Source organism: Hylobates moloch, unplaced genomic scaffold (assembly GCF_009828535.3).
Source record: "Hylobates moloch isolate HMO894 unplaced genomic scaffold, HMol_V3 SCAFFOLD_14, whole genome shotgun sequence".
Lineage (NCBI taxonomy): Eukaryota > Metazoa > Chordata > Mammalia > Primates > Hylobatidae > Hylobates > Hylobates moloch.
Genome location: NW_026652289.1, coordinates 101,678,979 through 101,699,660, shown reverse-complemented (window position 1 = coordinate 101,699,660; position 20,682 = coordinate 101,678,979). Strand labels below are relative to the sequence as shown.

Here is a 20,682-nt window from a genome sequence, read left to right as displayed (position 1 = left end):
TTGGAGGGTGGAAAGGAAAAAGGATTACTCTGGATTTAAACAGACCAAACGCCAGTAACTTCAACTTCTTTCAACTTATAAGCCAATCAGAAACCTTTCTGTATATGATGGGACTATACTTGGGTGAGAAAACAGATACTCCTTACTTCTATTTCATAAAGAAGATATCATTTTATCAACTCCAAATCCATCCCTTCTCCTTCATAGCAGTCAGACTTGAAAACAAAGTCCAAACATCCAAGAGGTTTGAAAAACTTTCCTCTCTCAATTAGGATTTCCTGAAATCATCACTCTGAATAATACTGTCCTGAGCATGTAAAGGAAGCCCTTAGAAAGGCTGTGATATGGTTTGGCTGTGTCCTCACCCAAATCTCATCTTGAATTATAGCTCCCATAATCCCCACGTGTTGTGGGAGGGACCCAGTGGGAGGTAAATGAATCACAGGGGTAGGTTTTTCCTGTGCTGTTCTCATAATAGTGAACAAATCTCATACGATCTAATGGTTTTACAAAGGGCAGTTCCCCTGCACACACTCTTTTGCCTGCCGCCATGTAAGACGTGCTTTGCTCCTCCTTTGCCTTCTGCCATGATTGTGAGGCCTCCCCAGCCACGCTTAACTGTGAGTCCATTAAACCTCTTTCCTCTATAAATTACCCAGCCTCAGGTATGTCCTTATAGCAGTGTGAGAACGAACTAATACAGGCTGGGAACTTATAAACAACATGGCCAGCATTTAGTGAGTGCCAAATGTATGCATAAGAAAGAGAAAGAAAGAACGGAGGCATGGAAAGGATCAAATACACCATCTTACACAGCCTTTCTTGTCCTCTGCCCTGGTAAGAGCACAGTTGAGGCCTCCTCTCAGTCGCCCCTTCTCCAGTCCTTGCCCCCACCCCTGGCACATGAGTCTTCTAGAACACAGTGTATGCTTCACTCTTCTGCTCAATAGCCTTCCATGGCTGCCCACTGCCTTCACAATAGAGCCATTCAAAACCCTCAGTCTGCCTCTTCAAACTTACCTCCTTTCTTTTCCTATGGAAACTGGAAATCTGATTGAGCCACACTCATCCACTCATCGCTCCTCAAAATGCTGTATAGATCCCTACCTCCCAGTCTTTGTTCACACCATTCCTTCTATCTAGAATCCCACTCCCAATCCCCTTGGTTTACTCACATCTTACACTTTCTTTAAAGCTGACCCCAGGTCCCCACCCTCTTTCTAGTAATTCTTCCACACTTACTCTTGCAACGATGGTCTTTCCCACATTAGCTGCTTGAATCTTTTAGTCGGCATTTAGTATCCACTGTTTTTTATGGTTAGTTATCCATTTTTTAGGTCTGACCCATCTCCTCAAACAAACTGTAGCAACTCAAGGTCAGGGACCATCTCTGGTCCTCTTGGAGCTTTACCGCAATGCCTTACACACAGCAGGTATTCATCATATTTTGCAAGCACGGGTAGATAGAGCACTGCCTTGGAAATTGAGACCTAAGCCCAGCTCTGCAGTCAATTGCCTGCATGACTGTGGCTAAATCACCAGGTGACTCTGGGCCTCAAATCACTCATCCATTACAGAGAAGTGGGGAGAGCTGGACTCTGAGGTCCTTGCCACATCTAAGTCTATGAGAGGGGTTGGCCATTCACTAATATTGCTGGAAAACCTTTTTTCTGGCTTATTCACTAAAGTCCCATCACTAAGACTAGTGGGAGATGTTTGGGGGAAGCAAAGATTCCACAAAGGAGCTTGTGAGAATTCAGAGTTTAAGGAGAGAGCTGTTAACTTTGAACCTTTTAATTTAAAGAGAACAAGATCGCCAAACTAAAACGTCCCATGCATTCTCTTTTCAGTGCCTAGTAGCAGTTTTCTAGGAAGGCAGGGCCGATGTTATTACTTGGGTTCAAGATAACATGCACCCTTTCCTGTTTTTTAGGAGATGTCCTTGTTAAGGAGATGTCATAAGGTCAGCATTTGATGGGGGAGAGGAAAAGCGGCCTTAAGTTTTGAAGTTTCCCTTTTCTTGCTTTGATTCCAGCAGGAAAGCACAGGCACATGGCCCTACAAGTTAATCTAAGTGGACCAGAAAAGCTCAGAATCAGGGCCCATCTGTCTATACCCAAGGCCCTCCCCAGAGAGCCTTCATTTCAAGAGGCACGAAATAAGCCTTGGCTCAACCTCAACTTTGAATGAGAATGAGATGCTTTCCAGGGAGGCGGGTATTTGGCCCACCCATTTCTCTGCCCTCCCTCACAAGTCAGGAGGCAGCAAAGGCCAGAAGAGAAGCCCTCAGAACACAATCAGGAGACATCACTTTATCTCAGCATTTCTGTTTCACTGGCTTACCAATTCCTGCGTCCATGTGAATGTGCTCAATTTCTCCACTTACAACAAACACCAGGCTATACCCTCCCTATCTCAGATGATGCAGTGAGAAGAAAGAAAACAGAAGAGGGAAAGAGAGCTGGTAGGGAAAGAGGCTATAGACATTGGTAGAACTCATCTTTTTAGGCATGTGACAGATACAGGGAGAGAATTGGGAAGAAAGTAAAGGGTGAGTCAGACACTTCCGGATGTACGAAACCTTCTTGCAGCATTGCAATGTTAGAATTCAGAAGAGCCTTCAGAGATCGCCTGGATCAACGACTTTCTTTTGATAGATTTTAGAGACTGAGCTCAGAGAGGCTGGGACTCTCCCAGAGGTAAATGAGGCTAGTGCAGGAGCCAGGACTGGGACTCCTAGCCCACTGCCCTCCCCAGCAGACCAAGTGAGTTCCCTTAACTTCCTCCCTGGACTTAGTTCAAGTTCTTGGTTCCCTTAACTTCCCCCCTAAACTGACATCAAGTTCTTGGCCTAGTGGAAATATTTCTAGCCTTGACCACATCATGGACAGCAGTCCTATTCCCCATGATCCAAGTGCTCAGTTGAAAGGAAAAAGAAGTGTCCAGAGCAATTCTGGGACCAGATCTCTGCATGATCAGTTCTGTCAGTGTTGGGCTGTCAGCTGAGCTAAGGGAGGCAGACACGTTCTGGTTCAGTGTCTGTGTTTTGTTTCTGATTTAAACATGGAACCGAAGGTCTGTTTTAATGGCCTCATTACTGATAGGATGACAGCCTTTCCCACTATTCTTAGCATAAGCCACAAGAAGCGCCGGCAAAACAAATCCATGGTCACATCCTTTGTCATTGTGAATGTTTGGCGGATCCTGATATGTCTGGGGGGAACGTCGCTACTTAGCCAGGCTGGCAGGGGCTCATCACAAAACAGCTTTTATTCCAGCGAGAGAACTTAGAAAACACAGTCTCCAGTAAGAACTCCCGGGGGGGCGGTAGGGGAGATGTCGAGGTTGAGCTCTCCATCTGGACTTTTGGTTTTCAGGAAGGTCCCTCTCTAAACCTGTGCAGCTCTGGCCTGATGGGCTATCGCAGCTCCAGAGGAATGCCATTATCACAGCTTGGGAACATGCAGACAGAACCCACTCTCCATGAGGAGGGTGGAGGGAACGCACCTGGGGTTGCCATTTCCTTCACTCTCAGGAGCAAAGGATCACAAGTATCCCAATTGTTTGCAAAGAAATCTGTCAACAGGGACCTAACAGAACATGGAAAAGCAGCCAGTGATTCACGTTCTACTTTGAGCAGGGCTGCCTGCTCATAAAGTGCTATCCCCAAGCTCTGGGACTTCCAATTCTTGGTCACCCTGAACTGAGGAAAGGGCAGTCCATATGAATAAGAAGAAGAGACCAGAGGAAAGTGCCCTTTGGAATAGGAAGGATTGGAAAGAGAAGACAAAAACATAAAGCAGAAAGTGGAAGCTTCCCAAGTGGTTATGAATAACAATCTATTGGCCATAGTAGGAAACGTGCTTTTTAGGGCTGAGGCTCTAAGGCTCATTAGTTCAACAAGCAAGTGTGTGGAATTTGGTAGCCAGCACCATGTTAGGGGCAACAGAAAGTAGGCTCTATGATGCAGCCTTTTCCTTGACAAGTTAATTAGCAGTACACACACCTATGAAGCATTCATGTTCAATAACAGTACTTTCCAAGTGAATGCTTTTTACAGTTTTGGAAGGCGTTTCACTTACATTTGATCCTTATGACAACACTGTGAGGCAATCGGGGAGAGTTATTCTCATGTTATAGATGACGGAACTAATTTCTCAAGCGACGTGCAGATAATACATGCAGTATTATCCAAAGGCTTTTGACCTTTGTTTCCATTTTTTAATTAAGTGAAGGTTCAGAGGGGCTTTGAGATAGACTGGGAGTGGCAGGTGAGATCTGGGGAGAGCAGTGAGATCACGAGGAAACAGAGGTACTGTTAACTAGTTTCTGTGTCCCCAGTGCATGCCCAAACCACTTGACAGATACAATATGGAAGCATTTTGGGAAGAGGATTCAGAACACTCAGTGGCAGTTTCAAAGATAATTAATTTGTATTCACTAGTCTCAGCCCTTCATTTACAAGATACCTGTGGATACATGTAGAAACTTCTAATGATAGAATGTGCTTTTAATGACAACTTACCCAGCTGTACGCCTAGAGCCTTGAAATGGTGCTAGACCAACTGTATATCAACATTTAGAAAGCCCTTCACTCTTTCTTGACTAGCACTGGCACTTTCTTAATGAAAAAGATGAAAACAAAACCTAAAAACCTTGAAATGATGCCAAGTATAGATTAGGAAATAATCTGACCAAGGATTAAAATTTAAAATCTAAAATACAAGTAATTTGGTCAAAGTCTCTCCTAGAAGCTTACTATGGTGATGACTATTCAATCTTCCATCAATTTCTAGATGGCATGCATTGTTCTCTCCTGGCCTTAACTGAATCCCCAGGTTTAACCCCTCATGTTCCTTTTTCACACAGGACAATCCACGCATCATTCACCTATAGAACAGTACCTGTTCCCTGCTCCTACTGATCCTCTCAGACAGCAAATCCGAGTTGTTTCTCTCTTCTTCCAGTTCCATCTCCAGTTGAGACACCTTGTCCTAAGAAGGAAATCACAAACACAGTCAACTTAACTTGCACTGACCGGGATTAACAGCAAAGACTGCCCCACAGAGAAACAACCCTAAGGGCAAATGAGAGCTGACTACCATTAGAGTTTGTAAAAACAATATATCTATTTCTTACATTGCCCAAAGCAGATATTTCTTAAACGATGTGTTTCATGACTTGTAAAATGTGTAATGTAAAATGTTTATGTAGAGAACACATAAAAGAAGAAAAAACATTATCCCAAACCCTAATGCAAACACTAAGGATATTTGAGCATGTTTCTGTCAAGTCTTTGTTTCTCCCTGTGAATCAGTAACTTTAAACAGATCTACCCAAGCCAGTGCCTGTTAAAAGACAATGTGGAAAAAACACTTCATGCTCAGGACAATCTTCTGTCTGCAAAAGCCTTGCAGGAGTAAATCTCTAGAAGCCTTCTAAGGAACAGCATGCATTTGCACTGTGCACTCCCAAACCTGCACTGGATTAACCAAAAGACAGTGCTAACCAATCCTGTTAAATTCATCATCACTTCAGAATAATAATTTGTGGCTTCTTTGTTGGCTCCTAATCTAACCTAATTGAGTGTCCAGAGAAAAACATTTCAAAGCAGCTTTGTATATGAAGAAAAGAGGCTTCTAACACGAACCACCCCACTTAGAACTGGGAGTTGTCGGCCTTGAGCATGTGCTTCTCCTGTCACCAGCCAATCTGTCATAGGTCTAAGTAAACTCAGAGCCACAAATGCTAAAAAGCAATTGGCATTCCAAGTATTAAATGTGAACCTGCAGCATTTGTATATACATATTGTCTCTGCAATTGCCAAAGTGGATTGACAAGCAACAAGCAATGGACACCTCTATCCCTAAATATTATTCTATTTATGACAATAAAACACCCAGGATTCTTGTGAATGACTAACTGTCTGTGAATGGCCCCCAGGTAGTGATCAAAACCTCTAGGGAAGCTAGAAAGCCCTCTCCCAGGAGCCAAGCATCTCAAAGGCCAACTTGGATTGGAGCTGGGCCCTGCACCGAAGCCTCCTGTTTATTCAGTGGCTCCTGACGCCTCCAAGACCAGGCCCACTACAGTCAGACATCACTCAGGATCCACAAGAGTTGCATTTACACACAACAGCCACCTGGGTTTACAGGATGTCCATTGTTAGGAGAGCTCTCGAGTCTCGAAAATTAATTTAAGTGCTAGTGAAGGAGCAGGCAAGACGTAGTCACAGCAAGATGGTCCTGCCAGCTGCCTCTTAGGGGACGAAACACCCCTCAAGCGCATCTCATGGTAGCAGGGTCTTCAGAGCCATTCATTTTGTAATTAATGAGAAAATAGCTAAATATTGCAAAGGGGCGAATGAAGCTTAGCTATGCCACTCCTTCTAGACCTAAGTCGGCCAAAGGAAACGGTCTCTTTAGTCAGGATACAGCAGTGGAAATGACCTAACAACCCAATCTCCAGCTAAAAGCACCTCTTTATAGGACTCTCTTCTTGCCTAAAGGCCATACTGCACAGAACCCAGCAGGAGTGTTAACGGTCCAGGCCAGGGCCATTACTCCAAAGCTTCTTCCTCCACTGCCTGAAGAGGCTTTAGCTTGTTTTGAGCCAGGCTGTTTAAGGCCCTAGAATAATCAGTTTCTGGTTAAGTGGGTTGACCTTAGCTTGCCTTAAAATTACCTCCCCTAAAGAGATCAGAGCCAGGACATTAGCAAAATGTACAGCAGTCCCACAAAAGAGCAATAAAACTGTAATCAGGTTATTCTAGTCTCTAAAAGAGGTCCATCTAATAAAATCTTCAACGACTGAAAAAACACTCCCTAGATATAAATGGCTACTAAGTCCCCTGGAGGTTTTAAAAGTTATTTCTGTTTATTTGCAAAGTTGAATCAGGAATTCCATTGATTTTGAATTTAAGCCATCTCTCCATGGCCTTGAGCACTGTCTTTTATCAAAACCTTGACAATTTTAACTTCCCTGAAAAGACTGAGGCTATTTTTTAGTGTCTCTCTCAATTCCACTTTTTCAGTGTCTCTCCCGCTCTCTAAATTCTACTGGGGCGTGTGTGTGTGTGTGTTTCTGGGGGTTAGTTTTGCTCCTAAGAATTATTCTTCTTTATAAGTTCAGATGGATTGATTCTAAGGTTCTTCTTGTCAACCTCAGTGAACTGTTCACACTTAGATTCTGTTACTTCATTTACATCTTTCTAATATGTTGTGTTTTCAGCTTGTGACTAGATCACCCCCATCTGGTGACTGCATTCAGCACTTTCTGATACGCATCTTGGACTGTGTACACCACAGTAAATCGAGCCACAGTGTGCTGGGAGCTCTGGCAAAGCCCAATAACCTATAAGGGAAAATGGGTCAGAAACAGAAAGCAAGAACGGAGTATGTGGTGTGGCAAATGAAGGATGACGATTCCTAGGAGGCTCCTCTCTGGACATGCAGCAGTCTGGTTCCTTCTAGTTAGCTGGAAGCACTGCCCCAAAGAACAAACAGAAAAGGAACTATCTGTGCCCTTAGGCAAAATCACCTAATGTCCCTGGGAATCTGTTCCATTTCCACTCAAGACAATGAGAATGTTAGACTAAATTATGTCCATCATTCCTTCTAGCTCTGATGTCCTGAGTCTATAAATGACGGGCCCCTTCCTTCAATCAAGAAATAACCTCACTACACCTGGCTGTGGGAGAGAATTAAAAACCCAAGACTTCCCAAAGGCGGAGCTGAGAGCCAAGAGGCTGCTTCTCTCGTGGCCCAGACTCGCTCTCCGCAGGTCCCCCAGCTCACACTGTGCGGCCCACAGACCTCCATCTGCTTGACCAGCCTGCCACGGTCATCTTTGAGGTGACTCTTGGCTTCCAGCTCATACTCCAGGTCCTTCAGCGTCTGCTCCAGAAGCTGCCTTTTTGTGAGTGCTTCATCCTGAGCTCTCTGGTAGTCCCGTAACTCTTCCTCCATCAGACGCATCTAGGAGGAGAGACAGCTGGGATGGTTTTCTGGGGTATATCAAGAGCATAGAGACCTCCACAGACAGTGCACAGGCTGACCCCACTGAAAGGAAGATCAGCTGGACCCCCACAATATGGGAGATCAGAAGACCTTGAGCAAGTCTTACCTCCCTCTGGGCCTCACTTTCCTTTTTGTAAAAAGAGGGGGTTTTCCAGCTACAGGCAGCAACCTATTAGGTTACAAATTCTATTTGGTAGATGTTGACCAACATTTTTTAATTAAATAGAACAGAAAAAAATAGCAGAGTATTAGCAAATATTGATTTGCAAATCTTTTGTGCTAGACATTCATATATTTGTGCAGATGCATGTATTCCTGGGTTGCAAGATGTAATTTGCTTTTTTTTTTTTGAGATGGAGTCTTGCTTTGTTGCCCAGGCTGGAGTGCAGTGGTGCGATCTTGGCTCACTGCAGCCTCCATCTCCTGGGTTCAAACAATGCTCCTGCCTCAGTCTCCCAAGTAGATAGGGTTATAGTGCACGCCACCACACTGAGCTAATTTTTGTATTTTTAGTAGAGATGGAGCTTCACCGTGGTGGCCAGGCTGGTCTCGAACTCCTGACCTCAGGTGATGCCCGCCTCAGTCTCCCAAAGTACTGGGATTGTAGGCATGAGCCACCGTGCCCAGCTGAATGCAAAATGCAGTTTTTACTAGGTCATGTTAAAAACTCTCGAGAGCCCCTTAACTAAATACATGTTTCCCGGAGGGTAATTTATTGTCTACCTGTATCACTGTCACCTCAAAAGAGGTTTCAACTCAGTGAAAAAGAACACACAACTGAATTAATGACCGCAAAGCAACCTACTGGCACAAAACCTCACAACATACACAGGCACATTAGGGAAAGCCACCGCTTTGCAGAAGAAAATGATCAGCTATCTTAATTTATAATGTTGTTTTTTTTTTCCATCCACAAGATGGCACTCAACTAACAGCTTTGAAGAAAGTGCAGCAGACAAAACAGCTTGATTCACAAGGGCCAGTCTGTGTCTCGAACTTCTCTGGAAGCTCCCTGGGGAGAACAGCCAGCTCAGGGCACAGTAGGTCTTCCTTAAACATCTGTGGGGGCTGATCTGGTGAAGCCCCAGGCTGTCTGCTTTGTTCTAAGCGTCCTACCCTCTTGGAGTTGGTACCAGTATTGAGTAGAGCTAGTCTCAGGAATAGAACACACCGGCGGGTCTGTTTCCTTCAGAGTATACGAAAGCGAATGGCCAACTCCGCTACAGAACGCCACCCTTCTGTGGTATCTGTCACAGGAGAGTTGGAAAGCCCCAGTAGTTGAGGACAGCTGTGGAGAACCCGTGGAAAAACTTGAGGAAACGTGTTCTTCTCTGGGAGGCTGACAGGAGCACCGGGCATTTCTGTGAGAACAGCGTAGCCTTGAAGATGACATCTCCAGATGAAGACCCGCATCTGGTTTTGGTGGTTACCATGACAGAAAGTACATGAAAGCACAGAATGAAAATCACCCCATGGAAAAACAGTGATGGGACATTCTCTGGATACAGAGGATGTGTGCTATATTCCAGAGCATTTAAAAAAAAAAAAAAAAAAACACTCTATGACTCAGTTTCCTCATTCACAAAATTGGGATAATTATAAAACCAGCCTTCTAAAGCTATTATGAGAATCAAATGAGATGATACCCAAAAAGAACATGAGTGTGCGGGTCAGAAAGAAGGACAGGCCAATGTGCAGCCCGCGTTTCCTTCCTGCCCCCCTTCCCAATGCCCAGTGTGCCCTCCTCCACTGCTCAGCACAGTCCCACCTTCCACACCCAGCAGGTCCCTCCTAACACCCGGTAAGGGCCCCGTCATACTCAGAGTCCTTGACGAGGGCCGGCAGAAGGGAATAACTAGCATGGTGTCTGTGAACAATGTATCCTGAACCATAAGTAAGCAAACAACTTTTGAACTTCCTAGTGTTACCTTTAAGTAGTTAAAATTACCCTTTGCTAAAAAAGATTTAGAAAATAAACTGAACAATGGTAATCACTAAGTCTCAATTCTCTAAAGATCATGCTTATCAGAGGTAGAATGGGTGAAAAATACCTATTTCTCTCAAAGCAAAGGCAGCCACTATTACAGCACTTAGAATGGACTCCTGTAGCTTTTGGGTTGTTTTTTTTTTAAACCAAGATCTTCAACCAGCTCAATCAAAACACAAGCAGAGGGGCAGTGAACAGAGTTGAGCTTGAGTTTTTTAAGGACCCAGAGTGACCTTGGCTTGTTAATTCACTTTTGTTTTAAACAACGCCATCACTCTGCCACCTTAGTCAAGGACGGTATCTCACTGCAGTTTCCCTGCAGAATGAGGAGGTGTCCATGTCTGTTGCTCACAGGGAACAGCGTCTCACAGGGCTGCACCAGTGAGAAAAATCCAGGAAGGGCCGTCTTTATTTTCCTTGCAAGGAATCCCTTTTTTTTTTGGAAGGACTGTTCTTTTATAAACAATACTGGTCTCCATCTGGCCTTAACTAGTCTCTCTGGACCTCAGTTTCCTTATCTAACTAGAGGATCTCTACGTTTCCTTCCAACCCAAGGATTCTATCATAAAAATCATTATATAAAACGCAATGGGAAGTACTTTTCAGGGGTCATTGTGACACTGTGGTCTTTTGAAGTCAAATCAGACCAGGTGCTTGCTGGTGGTGTTCTGGCAGATACCTGAATCCTTCTGCCTCTGTGCTGTAGTGATGAATGTGATTTTTTTTTTAATACCAAAGAGAACTGTGATGTCAGTGTGCTAATTTCACTTTTTACTTGGAGTCCTGTATCATATAACCCTGACCCAAAGGGGATCCGTTTTCAGGGGCCTTTCAAGAGTGTTCTGGAAGCCTGCAATAAATATCTATTGTTCTTTTACACAGTTTCAGCACTGACTCATGGGTGACTTTTCTTTGATCATCAAAGAAATTAAAGTTTGTTTTTTAAAGAAAAAAATTGTTTTCCTGTGGAATCTTGGTGCTCTTGGCACTGTTCATGAAAAACAATAAGCCTTAAAATTAAAGAAAAGGAAATTAATATTTATGAAGTGTCTGGGATGTACAGACTCGCTGCTACACAGTCTCACATATTATCTCATTTAATTATTAAGTCACTAATATTTGGTATATTTTTAAAGAGGTAGAAATATATGCTCAGAAAACTGGGGTTAAGTTGATCAAGGTGACCCAGCTGGCAAGAGGTATAGCTAGAAATCAGCATAGGCTGTGCTTACATTTTGAAGCCTCCAGCTTTCCATTAAAACAATCAAAAACATCCCCTTTCTTTTTCTCAGTTCTTGAGAGGCCAAGCCTGAGGGAGCTAGCATTTGGGTTTCTTTGCTCAATTATTCTTAAATATAAAACCAATGTTTTAATCATTTCAATACTCATAAATTCCTGAGGATTTCTTTTATTTGCCATTATTGTTGTGAAACTCTTGTCCGCCACCCTCATGCCAATAAAACTCTGTATTTTCATAAATCAATGGCCAAAAAACAGTCAGTTACTATAATCCCTATTCTAGGGTTAAATTAAAACATGAAAGCATATAAATAAATCATCTAGACACAGCTGGGCACATCATGGCTGGCTGCTCCATAAATGGCAGCTAAACATTTTAGGCAAAACACTGTAGATTCATTAAGAAAATGGTCAGGTTAAAGCTGTGTCCATTTAGTCTCACAGTCCACCAGTGGGTCCTTTGTGCTCCAGAATATGCCATTTGCCCACAGAACCATCCAGTAGGTGGAGAATGAAGAGTCAAGCACAAAAGCTGTCTCACGAATCTGCCCCCAAGTCCCTCACAGAAGACTTTCAGGGCAAAGGATACTTTGAATAAGGGATAAAGGAAGAACTTATCTGGCCAGGCATTACCTCATCCTGCATTTTCATGGCTGTCAGTCGGGACTTTTCTGCCTCCAGGGTTTTCTCCTTCAACTGTCTTTGCATTTCTGCGAGCTCTCTGCGGTTTTTCTCCTTGTACTCATCCAGCTGGTTCTGGAGCTCCAGGGTCGATGTACGGGAGGCCTCAACAATGTCTGCCATCTGGAAGAAGTGACACCGGTGTGAGCCCACCCTGGGATGCTCTGAGACCAGGGTCTGGGTCCCATTTCAACACACAGCACATCTCCTCTTCTCCCTTTCTTCTATGGCCCCCTCAAAGATGGCCCAGCGCCTGAACCTGAGTCGGCCAGGTGTGGGCACCTGTGACTTGGAAGCAGCATGGAGGAGTGAGCAGGCACATCTCTTGGAGCCAGGCACACAGCCTCAGGGTCCTAGGGCTGCTGTGCCACTTACCAGTACATGACTGGGGCATGTCGTTAACCTCTCTGGGCCCTGGCCGTGTCCACATTGAAAACACTGAAATCATATCTACCTTACAGGGTTGTTGTCCGAATTAGTGTTCGCAGATACAGATAAAATTCTAGTTAGAAACAAAATAGTAAAGTGTCTGGTACATAATACACGTCAGAAAACAGCAGACACTCGTGTCAGCTCCCAGAATACAGAAAGCCTGCCAGCTTTGTGCCTTTACCCTTCTGGGTATGGTGGGGCAGAGATGAGGAGAAAGAGCAGCAGCTACTGAGCTCTGAAGCTGCCTTTCACACTCCTGGACAAGTAATAGAGATGCAAATGTAGAGACTCTGCAAAGAGATGTCGATTCTGATTCAGTCAACATTTGTTCCATCTGCACTGACACACAGCCTTCTTCTACTAACTGTTAAGAGGTGATTCTGGTGCCCAGAATCCAGAGGGTACTGGCATTAATGTTTTCTAGACCAGTTTCTATCTTTTCAACAAATCCAAAGAGCTGCCTCTTGGGAGCTGCAAATTCCTGACACTTCTGTGCTTAGACTTACTGCAGGTTTCCCAGGCTTTCACCAGACCTTCAGAGGGGACTGGGTCCAACAAAGGCATCTGGCCCTACAACCTCTTTCGTCCTCCAGCCCCTCACCTCCTTCTGCAGTTTCTCAATGGTCTTGCCCAGGTGCCACCGCTCATTCTCCATCTCGTTCTTCAACCTTCTTAGCTGCTCCTTCTGCTCACTCTCCTCTTTGAGCTTCTCAGACAACTGCTTCTGCTCCTGGGTGGTCCGACTCAGATTTCCCTGCAAATGGCAGGGAAAGGACAGTGCTGTCACCTACCAACCAGGTAGCCACAGGAACAGGTGGCACAGGGAACTTCACAGTCACACTGCAAAGCAATCAGATCTGTTAAGTCTGTGATGAGAAAGAAGATCAAAACAAAGCCGTCAGAGAGATAGAAGGACATTGTTGGTTCTGAAATTCAAGGACCAAAAAGGAAAGTTGACTTACCCAAAAACATCCACAGGCATGAAGGGGCAGACAAACAACGTGCTACAGAAATACATGGCCAAGGCTGCTGGTGGTGGGAATTCAGGATAGTGTCTGAAAACCTGAATGTTCATGTTTGAAAATCGAGGTCAAGCTATACATTACCACAACCTAAACCTACTTGGCAATTTATATCCTGTGACACACAGCATCACACCTAACGCTCCAGTATTTACTACGCTATGCAGATGGTTCTTACAGTTATAATAACTAAAAATGAATCGCTAAGAGAACACTACCCCACAGAACAAAGGTCCACTTGGGTAAAGGCAGTTGTCATCAACAGAATCCATGAACTGGACTCAGACACAGGCAAAAAGGAATTTGGAAACACACAGGCTGGTGAACTTGATGAATAGAAGGTGTTAAATGGAAGAGACACTAGTCAGATAAAATACTAGTCAGGTAAGTGGTTACTGATTGAATCAGCACCAAATACTAGTGCCTACCATAAAATACAACCATCTTGAGTGCAATACTCCCCTTAGTTCCCCTGAGGCTCTCATCTCACAAAGTCACACAGACTTATGTTCTTTATGTAAACAACATGCAATTCCAAAATAAAATCCTAAAATATTATAGGAAGGTTATGGTGGCTTCTTTAAATGGCTAAGCATTAGGGCCACAGGTACAAGGATAATAAGAAGAGGCACAGCTTGGAACAGAGCAACCTGACTCAAACACAGACTGGATCATCTCGAAAACGTTGTCAGGCACTGAGGGCTGACTGGGCCACTACAGAAACAGCTCAGGGCCTACCCGGTCTTGTGTCCCTGCAGTGACTGCACAAGAACAATGGTTTATATTTGTACAGTGCTTAACAGTTTACAAGCTGCTGCCACAGGCAGTAACTCAGGATCTTGAAAACATTCCAAATCACTTCGGACTCTCCTGGTTTGCAGAGCGTAGGAACAGATCTGCTCTGCCAACCATGTGATGTGGGGCTAAAACACCACCTACAGGGGCCTTCCGGTCCCTGGGCTCTGCTGGGCTGGCTGCACTTTGAGAAGCAGCCAACCTGGCCGACCTGCTGAAGTTAATTGCTGCAGAGAACCAAGGTTAACAAAAGCTGTTGGGGAAAAGAAGGTGGCAAAAAGAAAGGTAATCAGAAGTTCAGCGTGGGGGGAATTAGCAGGAGTGTGCTCCAGCACAGCTGCTGCTGGGCACCCACCAGAAGCAGGGTCAAACCTGGGGTTTCTGTTGATCGATGATTTCACAGTGTTGGGGCAAAGGGTGAGGAGGAGTTATAGAACCAGTGAGGTATGGTATGGGACAAAACCCTCAAAACACGTGTCCCAAAAATTGTCAATCCGTGAAAACAACAAATACAGAGGGTCCCCAATGGCTTCCTGTAGAACCTTCAGGATCCAACTCAACCCCCTCCCCATAGGAATCCCCCAGCCTTTCTCCTCCTCTCAGACCCCAATCCCAAGGGCTCCAGGCAGCAGACAAGCCGACCCAGCTCTACTCAGCCTCCATGTGGTTCGTGCATGCGTTTCTGCTCCTCTTGGCTCAGGCAGGGCTGCCTGGCTCTTTCTCCTGAACCACAAGAGACACCACAGACTCACCACTCTGGGCCTAGGGCCTGCCAACACCCGCCACCCCAACACACACACATTGCCTAGAAGAATAGACTTGCTACATTATTTTTAAATTATTTCTTATATGCTTGCCTCTTTTGCAAGGTAGTAAGCTCCGTAAAGGCAAGGGAGAGATTTTCTGTCTATCTGGGTATGTTGACTATTAGGCATATGATAAACACTTAGCTTTTAAAAATGAATGCCTATCCCCAAAAGTGATCCCAAGGCTTCTTATGTTAGAATCACCAAGCAAGGATGGGGTGTCTGTACTTAAAATGTAGATTCTAGCTTTTTCTGATGGAATCACAATTTTTCTTAGCATGGGGTCCATAATCATTTGCATTTGAAAGCTCCCCAGATAATTCTAATATGTACGAAGGTTTAGAAACACTGTTTAGAACAATGGTCTTCCTCCTCCGTAATTCAAGAAATGAAATATGTTCCAATAAGTCACTGCTGAGAAAATGCCCCAAATTCACAGGAAAAGAAGCAAACGTGACAACTTTGCATTTTTCTGACCCTTCATGTGGACAGTATCAGGAGTGAAATGCTCTGTAGCTACAGAGACTCTATCCCCAAGGCCAGCAATACAAGCTCATCGATGAATAATGAGATGAAAATTTAGGGAAAATATATCAGGTAGGAGAATCCGAGACACAACACGGGCAGATGTAGGGTGAGTGTCCTTGAGCTCGGGGACCATTATCTGTCAACGGACGCAGATTTCACCCTATAACTGAGGTCCCAATTAGCTCATATTAACGACAACCAAGTTGCAGGTGAGCCTATGGGTGTCAAGGAACGGGCAGCTTAACCAGAAGGAAGTTGGTCTTCTTGGAGTCCCTGCCACTCAGTGTCTGTGAGCTGCAACAGCGCAAGCCTTGGGCCCTTTTTCCTTGGTTGTCTCAATATTCAAAAGTCCAATGGGGTGGGAGGGAAAGCCCCAGGAATAACGTATGCACTGTTACCCCTTCCTGAAGGAAAGAACTGTGGTTTCTCCAGCAAAGGCTTCTTTACTTCCCCATCTGCAGAAGGCACTTTTAAACAGAATCCTAGATGCCTTAAGTGCAGTTCCAGTAGCCGTAGACAGCAACACGGTCCTGAAGCAAGTGGTAGGGCACTGAGCAAACCAAGAACAGCGTCTTTATGCCCCTCTGCTACTTTTTAACTGAGTCATGGTAGATCAGACATAAATTTACTAGCGTCATCAGCTACTATGTAAAGAAATCTATTTATCATACGTGAAGATGCAATAGAATAATAGCACAAAGACAGAGAAAAATACCAGTTACTTTTTTCTTTCCTCAAGGGCTAAGGTCCCTTTGGGTTGCCAGCTTCGAGGATGAGAGGTACACAGAAAGAGTAATCAAACAAAAGGAGCTGACCATCTGGTTTACAATTTTAAAGAAAACAAAGTATTTTAGAGCGATGGTGCTTTTTTCATGGCATTACTTTTAAGATCAGATAATTCAGGTAAAGATAGTGAAACTGTCAGGCCCATTTTTAATTCTTGCCAGCTGCACTGCCAGTGGCTAACACAGCCACACACTGTATGAAGCACTCTCACCATCCCCACACCACTGGGAAAACACGTCTCAACAAAAGTAACATGTCAGGGATAATTTCCAAGGCAAGGCTAGAGATCCGGAGGTGGGGGTGGGTGGGGATTACATTAAGATCTTCAGGCCCCAAGGCCATCATCTGTTCTGTGCACTGAATTCACTATGAGCACATATTCCCAACAGGGGAACCACTTCCATATGTGTGAAAAGTTCCTGTTTGACCAAAGGAAAAGTTCTGAGAGACCCATAGCTGCACTGGGGACTTGGTGTGGACATACCATGAAGGTAGAGATGTTTATCCCTATAGACTACAAATATGTTTCCTTTCTTTCTGGCCCCAACCACCTCACAAATTTAAACCCCACACTCTGGCAGCCAGGTTGGGTAACAGTAACCAACCTAAGCTTTAAACAGCAGCACAGCAAAAGTGCCATCCACACAAAATCAACCCCACAAGATTGTGTAATGAAGATCTAGATTTAAAGAAATAAAAAAAATCCAAAGTGAAGGCAGTCAGACATTGAACTCAGGAAAAATCGGGACTTTACACAAACGCAAGTTTTGTCCCAAGAGGAGGAGAAGGCACCGGCTTCTGATTTTGGGGGAGAGTCTCCAAGCTAGGCTGACCTGTGGGAATCCTTCCTCTCCTCTGTACTCTAGGAGATGAAGCTGAACACTGTCCAGGAAAGCTGCAACAAGGCTTTTACAAATCTGAACCTGACTCGGCTCTTAACACTTTTAATGCCCCCACTTCACCTATCCCTGACTACAAGTGGGTCCTGAATGGAAAACTTTAACAACCTTCCTCTTAGACAGCTCTCAAAAACACTGGCTTCTACCTCCTCAGAAACTCACCTGAGATACTTAAGCGGCATCTCGAGAGCCAACAGGAGAAGGACACACCTGCATCACCCGGAGGTCACCGTGCAAAGTCAATCAGAACTGCAGTGCAGGCCTTTCTTGAGAATGGACTTCAAACGGGAAAAACTAATTTTCTAAGAACCTACTAATTTTGAATAGCGATAACTATCCAGTTTCAAGGAAATGACGTCCCCCTGCCTCTCTGAACAGCCATCCTGAAGGACTGTACTCTATAGAGTGCATTTGCCCAGAGGAGAAGGGAAATTGGCTTCTGCCAGAAAGCAGACTCCACACTGCCTCGGGGGCCAGTCCTGCCGGCCTTCTCACATCACTCATATCTTATCTTTGGAAAGCTGTCAAGCTCTTTAACATCTAAACCGAGGGCTCTCTGCCTTTGCACTACTGACATTTGGGGCCCGATCATTCTTTGCAGCGGGGGCCGTCCTGTGCTTCATAGGATGTTTAACAGCATCCCTATCCCTGTTTTCCACCCACGGGCGCCAGTAGCATCTCCCCAGTTGTGACAATCAAAATCGTCTTCAGGCATTACCAAATCCCCCCCAGTTGAGAACCGCTGGTCTAGACGGATAGTTCAAATAACTGAGTGGTTATTATGGGTGGAAGGGAGCTACACGGAAAGAGAGGGCCAAGGACAATCTCTGCACGCCCCTCTGGTGTTCCAACTCTGTGCATTCTTCTTGAGGGAGTAATGACAACAGCCCTTGGTGTTTACCTGAGCAGCCTCCAGTTCGTTCTCCAGGGCCCTTCTGGCTGACACAGCTTCTTTTTCTTCCTTTCTGGCGTGCACAAGGGCGTCCTCTAATTGTCGTATTTCTCCCTACAACGAAACACTGGGTCAGTGGGCACTTAGATGTGTGCTGTACCAATGAAACTGACTCAGCGGAATTAAATGAACACTGAAGACACTCATAGGGCAGTGGCTACGGTCACAACGTGCCTGTCACAGACCGAAGGTGGCACACGACAGCCGTGTTCTTGGATGTATGTGCCTATCTGCAGTTCCAGTTCTCAGCCAAGTGTGAACATCCACATTATCTCGGGTGACTTTTTATTTTTTATTTTTTTAGAGACAGGGTCTCACTATATTGCTGTGGCTGGTCATGAACTCCTGGGCTCAAGTGATCCTCCCTCCCACCTCTCAGCCTCCCAAGTAGCTGGAATTACAGGCATGAGCCACCATGCCCAGCTGGGGTTTTGTTTTTTTTTTTTAATAGAAGTATCTGGTCTTATTCCTGGAGATCTGAAAACAGCAGGTATTGAATGGACCCACATACACACAGTTTTATAAAAGGTATCCAGGTGGTCCTGATGGATGACTGCTATGGTTTGAATGTGTCCCCCAAAAAGCATGTGTTGAAAGTTTAATTGCCATTGTAATAGTATGAAAAGGTGGGACCTTCACGGGGTGATGAGGCCATGAGGGCTCTGCCCTTATGAATGGCTCAAACTGTCATCACAGGAGTAGGTTCCTGGTCAACGGACAAGTGTGGCCCCCTCTGGCCAGTCAGTTCCCCACTCCACCTCTGCCCTTCTGCCATGTGATGCCATTCACACTTCAACACGGAAGGACGGCCCTTGATAGAGGTTGGCACCTTAATTTTAGACTTCTCAGCCTCCAGAACTGTGAGAAATACATTTCTATTTTTCCTTAATTACCCCAATGTGGTATTCCATGATAGCGGCACAGGACAGACTAAGGCAGTGACCACGTGTGTCTCCTCCTTCATTGTCAGCTGCCCTTTCGTCCTGCTGAGAGTGTGCCATCTGTCACTCACAGCTTCCCACTGCTAGAGGTCTGGCCAACCAGATAATTGGCTTGTTAAAATCAGTGTCACTTCAAAAACATCAACAATGAGTTAAAAAAGAATAAATAGTCTTGAGTGAGAATCAGTCTCATGGTGGTGTTAAGACAGCCTTTATCAGGTGGAGGCCTGTGTGAAGCCATGGAAGGCTGGGTATGTCTGGTATCTGGGTGCGTGGGGATTCCTGTGCCTAGACTGGTGTTCCCGCCTGACCTCGCCGTCCCTGTTCCCTGGCCTCCCTGTCACGCCACTCCCAGGGGATCAAAGAAATGGCTTGCAGAGAGGATGTATTCACTATTGCCTTGACCTTCCCTAGTACATCATGACAATAAATTCCCTCCCTACTTTTGAAATCACTTACACAGGAAAGAAGGAGCAGCAGCTGCCAAAGCTGGGCCTGGGCCCAGCGAGCCTCACCTCGTACTTCTTCAGCGTTTCCTTCACCTTGGCTTCATCGCCTTTCAGGTCCTCGATCTGCCTTTGAAGCTGAGCAACTCTCCGCTCCAGCTCTTCGCTTCTTCCCTGCAGCTTCTCATTCTCCTCCTGCAGAAGCTTCACACACATTTCGGTCCCCGCCTGGTCTTGCTCTGAAGTGTTGCTCCTGCTGGCCAAGACCTCGACATTCTGTTAAAAACACAGAGCAAATGAACAAGGAGACCGATGTCAAGGAGCTGTCCCCAGGCTGGGAGAACGGCTGGCATTTATGAAAAACCCATTGTGCCCACTTAGCCAGGCCCTGTGCTGAGCCAGGGGTCAGCAAACAACAGCCTGCAGGCCAAACCCAGCCCCCGACCTGTTTTGAAAAGTGCAGTGTTATGGGAACACAGCCACGCCCGTCCATTTGCAGATTGTCTGTGGCTGCTTTCAAGCTACAACAGCAGGGCCGAGTGGTTGCAACAGAAACCCCAAAGCCTATGGTGTCACAAAGCTTAAAATGTTGATTCTCTGGCTCTTTATAAAAAAAGTTTGCCAACCCTTGCCTGTGTTAAGATCCTTACATGGGATTTCAACCTTTTAACAATTCCAGAAGGTGGGTGCTATTCTTATCACCATCTTAAATATGAGGAAACTGACACTTGGATAGTTTAAGTAACTTGTCCAAGAGCACTTAGGAGGAACTGCATTCAGGCGGGCTGAATCCAGAACCTGTCCTCATAACCCTTGCTTTCTGACATGTCCACTTCCCTGCCCCATTTGCATGAGCAGGGTCTCTTTTTTTTTTTTATGAGACAGACTCTCGCTCTGTTGCCCAGGCTGGAGTGCAGTGGCGCGATCTCGGCTCACTGCAACCTCCACCTCCCGGGCTCACACCATTCTCCTGCCTCAGCCTCCAGAGTAGATGGGACTACAGGCACCCACAACCAGACCTGGCTAATTTTTTTTGTATTTTTAGTAGAGACGGGGTTTCACCATGTTAGCCAGGATGGTCTCGATCTCCTGACCTTGTGATCTGCCTGCCCTGGCCTCCCAAAGTGCTGGGATTACAGGTGTGAGCCAC

The 20,682-nt window shown here is 45.3% G+C and overlaps 1 protein-coding gene across 2 annotated transcripts in view; it reads right to left on the bottom strand.

Annotated features, from left to right (window-relative positions):
• The window catches only part of CGNL1 (cingulin like 1), a 127,189-nt gene that overhangs the window by 13,982 nt on the left and 92,525 nt on the right, over positions 1-20,682 (bottom strand). For both annotated transcript variants that reach the window (XM_032175058.2, XM_032175057.2), the window contains exons 8-13: positions 19,602-19,808; positions 18,095-18,199; positions 12,959-13,111; positions 11,878-12,048; positions 7,815-7,976; positions 4,905-4,994 (exon numbers count right to left, since the gene is read on the bottom strand). In XM_032175058.2, coding sequence (XP_032030949.1) covers positions 4,905-4,994; positions 7,815-7,976; positions 11,878-12,048; positions 12,959-13,111; positions 18,095-18,199; positions 19,602-19,808 — 888 coding nt within the window. The remainder of the gene's footprint in view (positions 1-4,904; positions 4,995-7,814; positions 7,977-11,877; positions 12,049-12,958; positions 13,112-18,094; positions 18,200-19,601; positions 19,809-20,682) is intronic.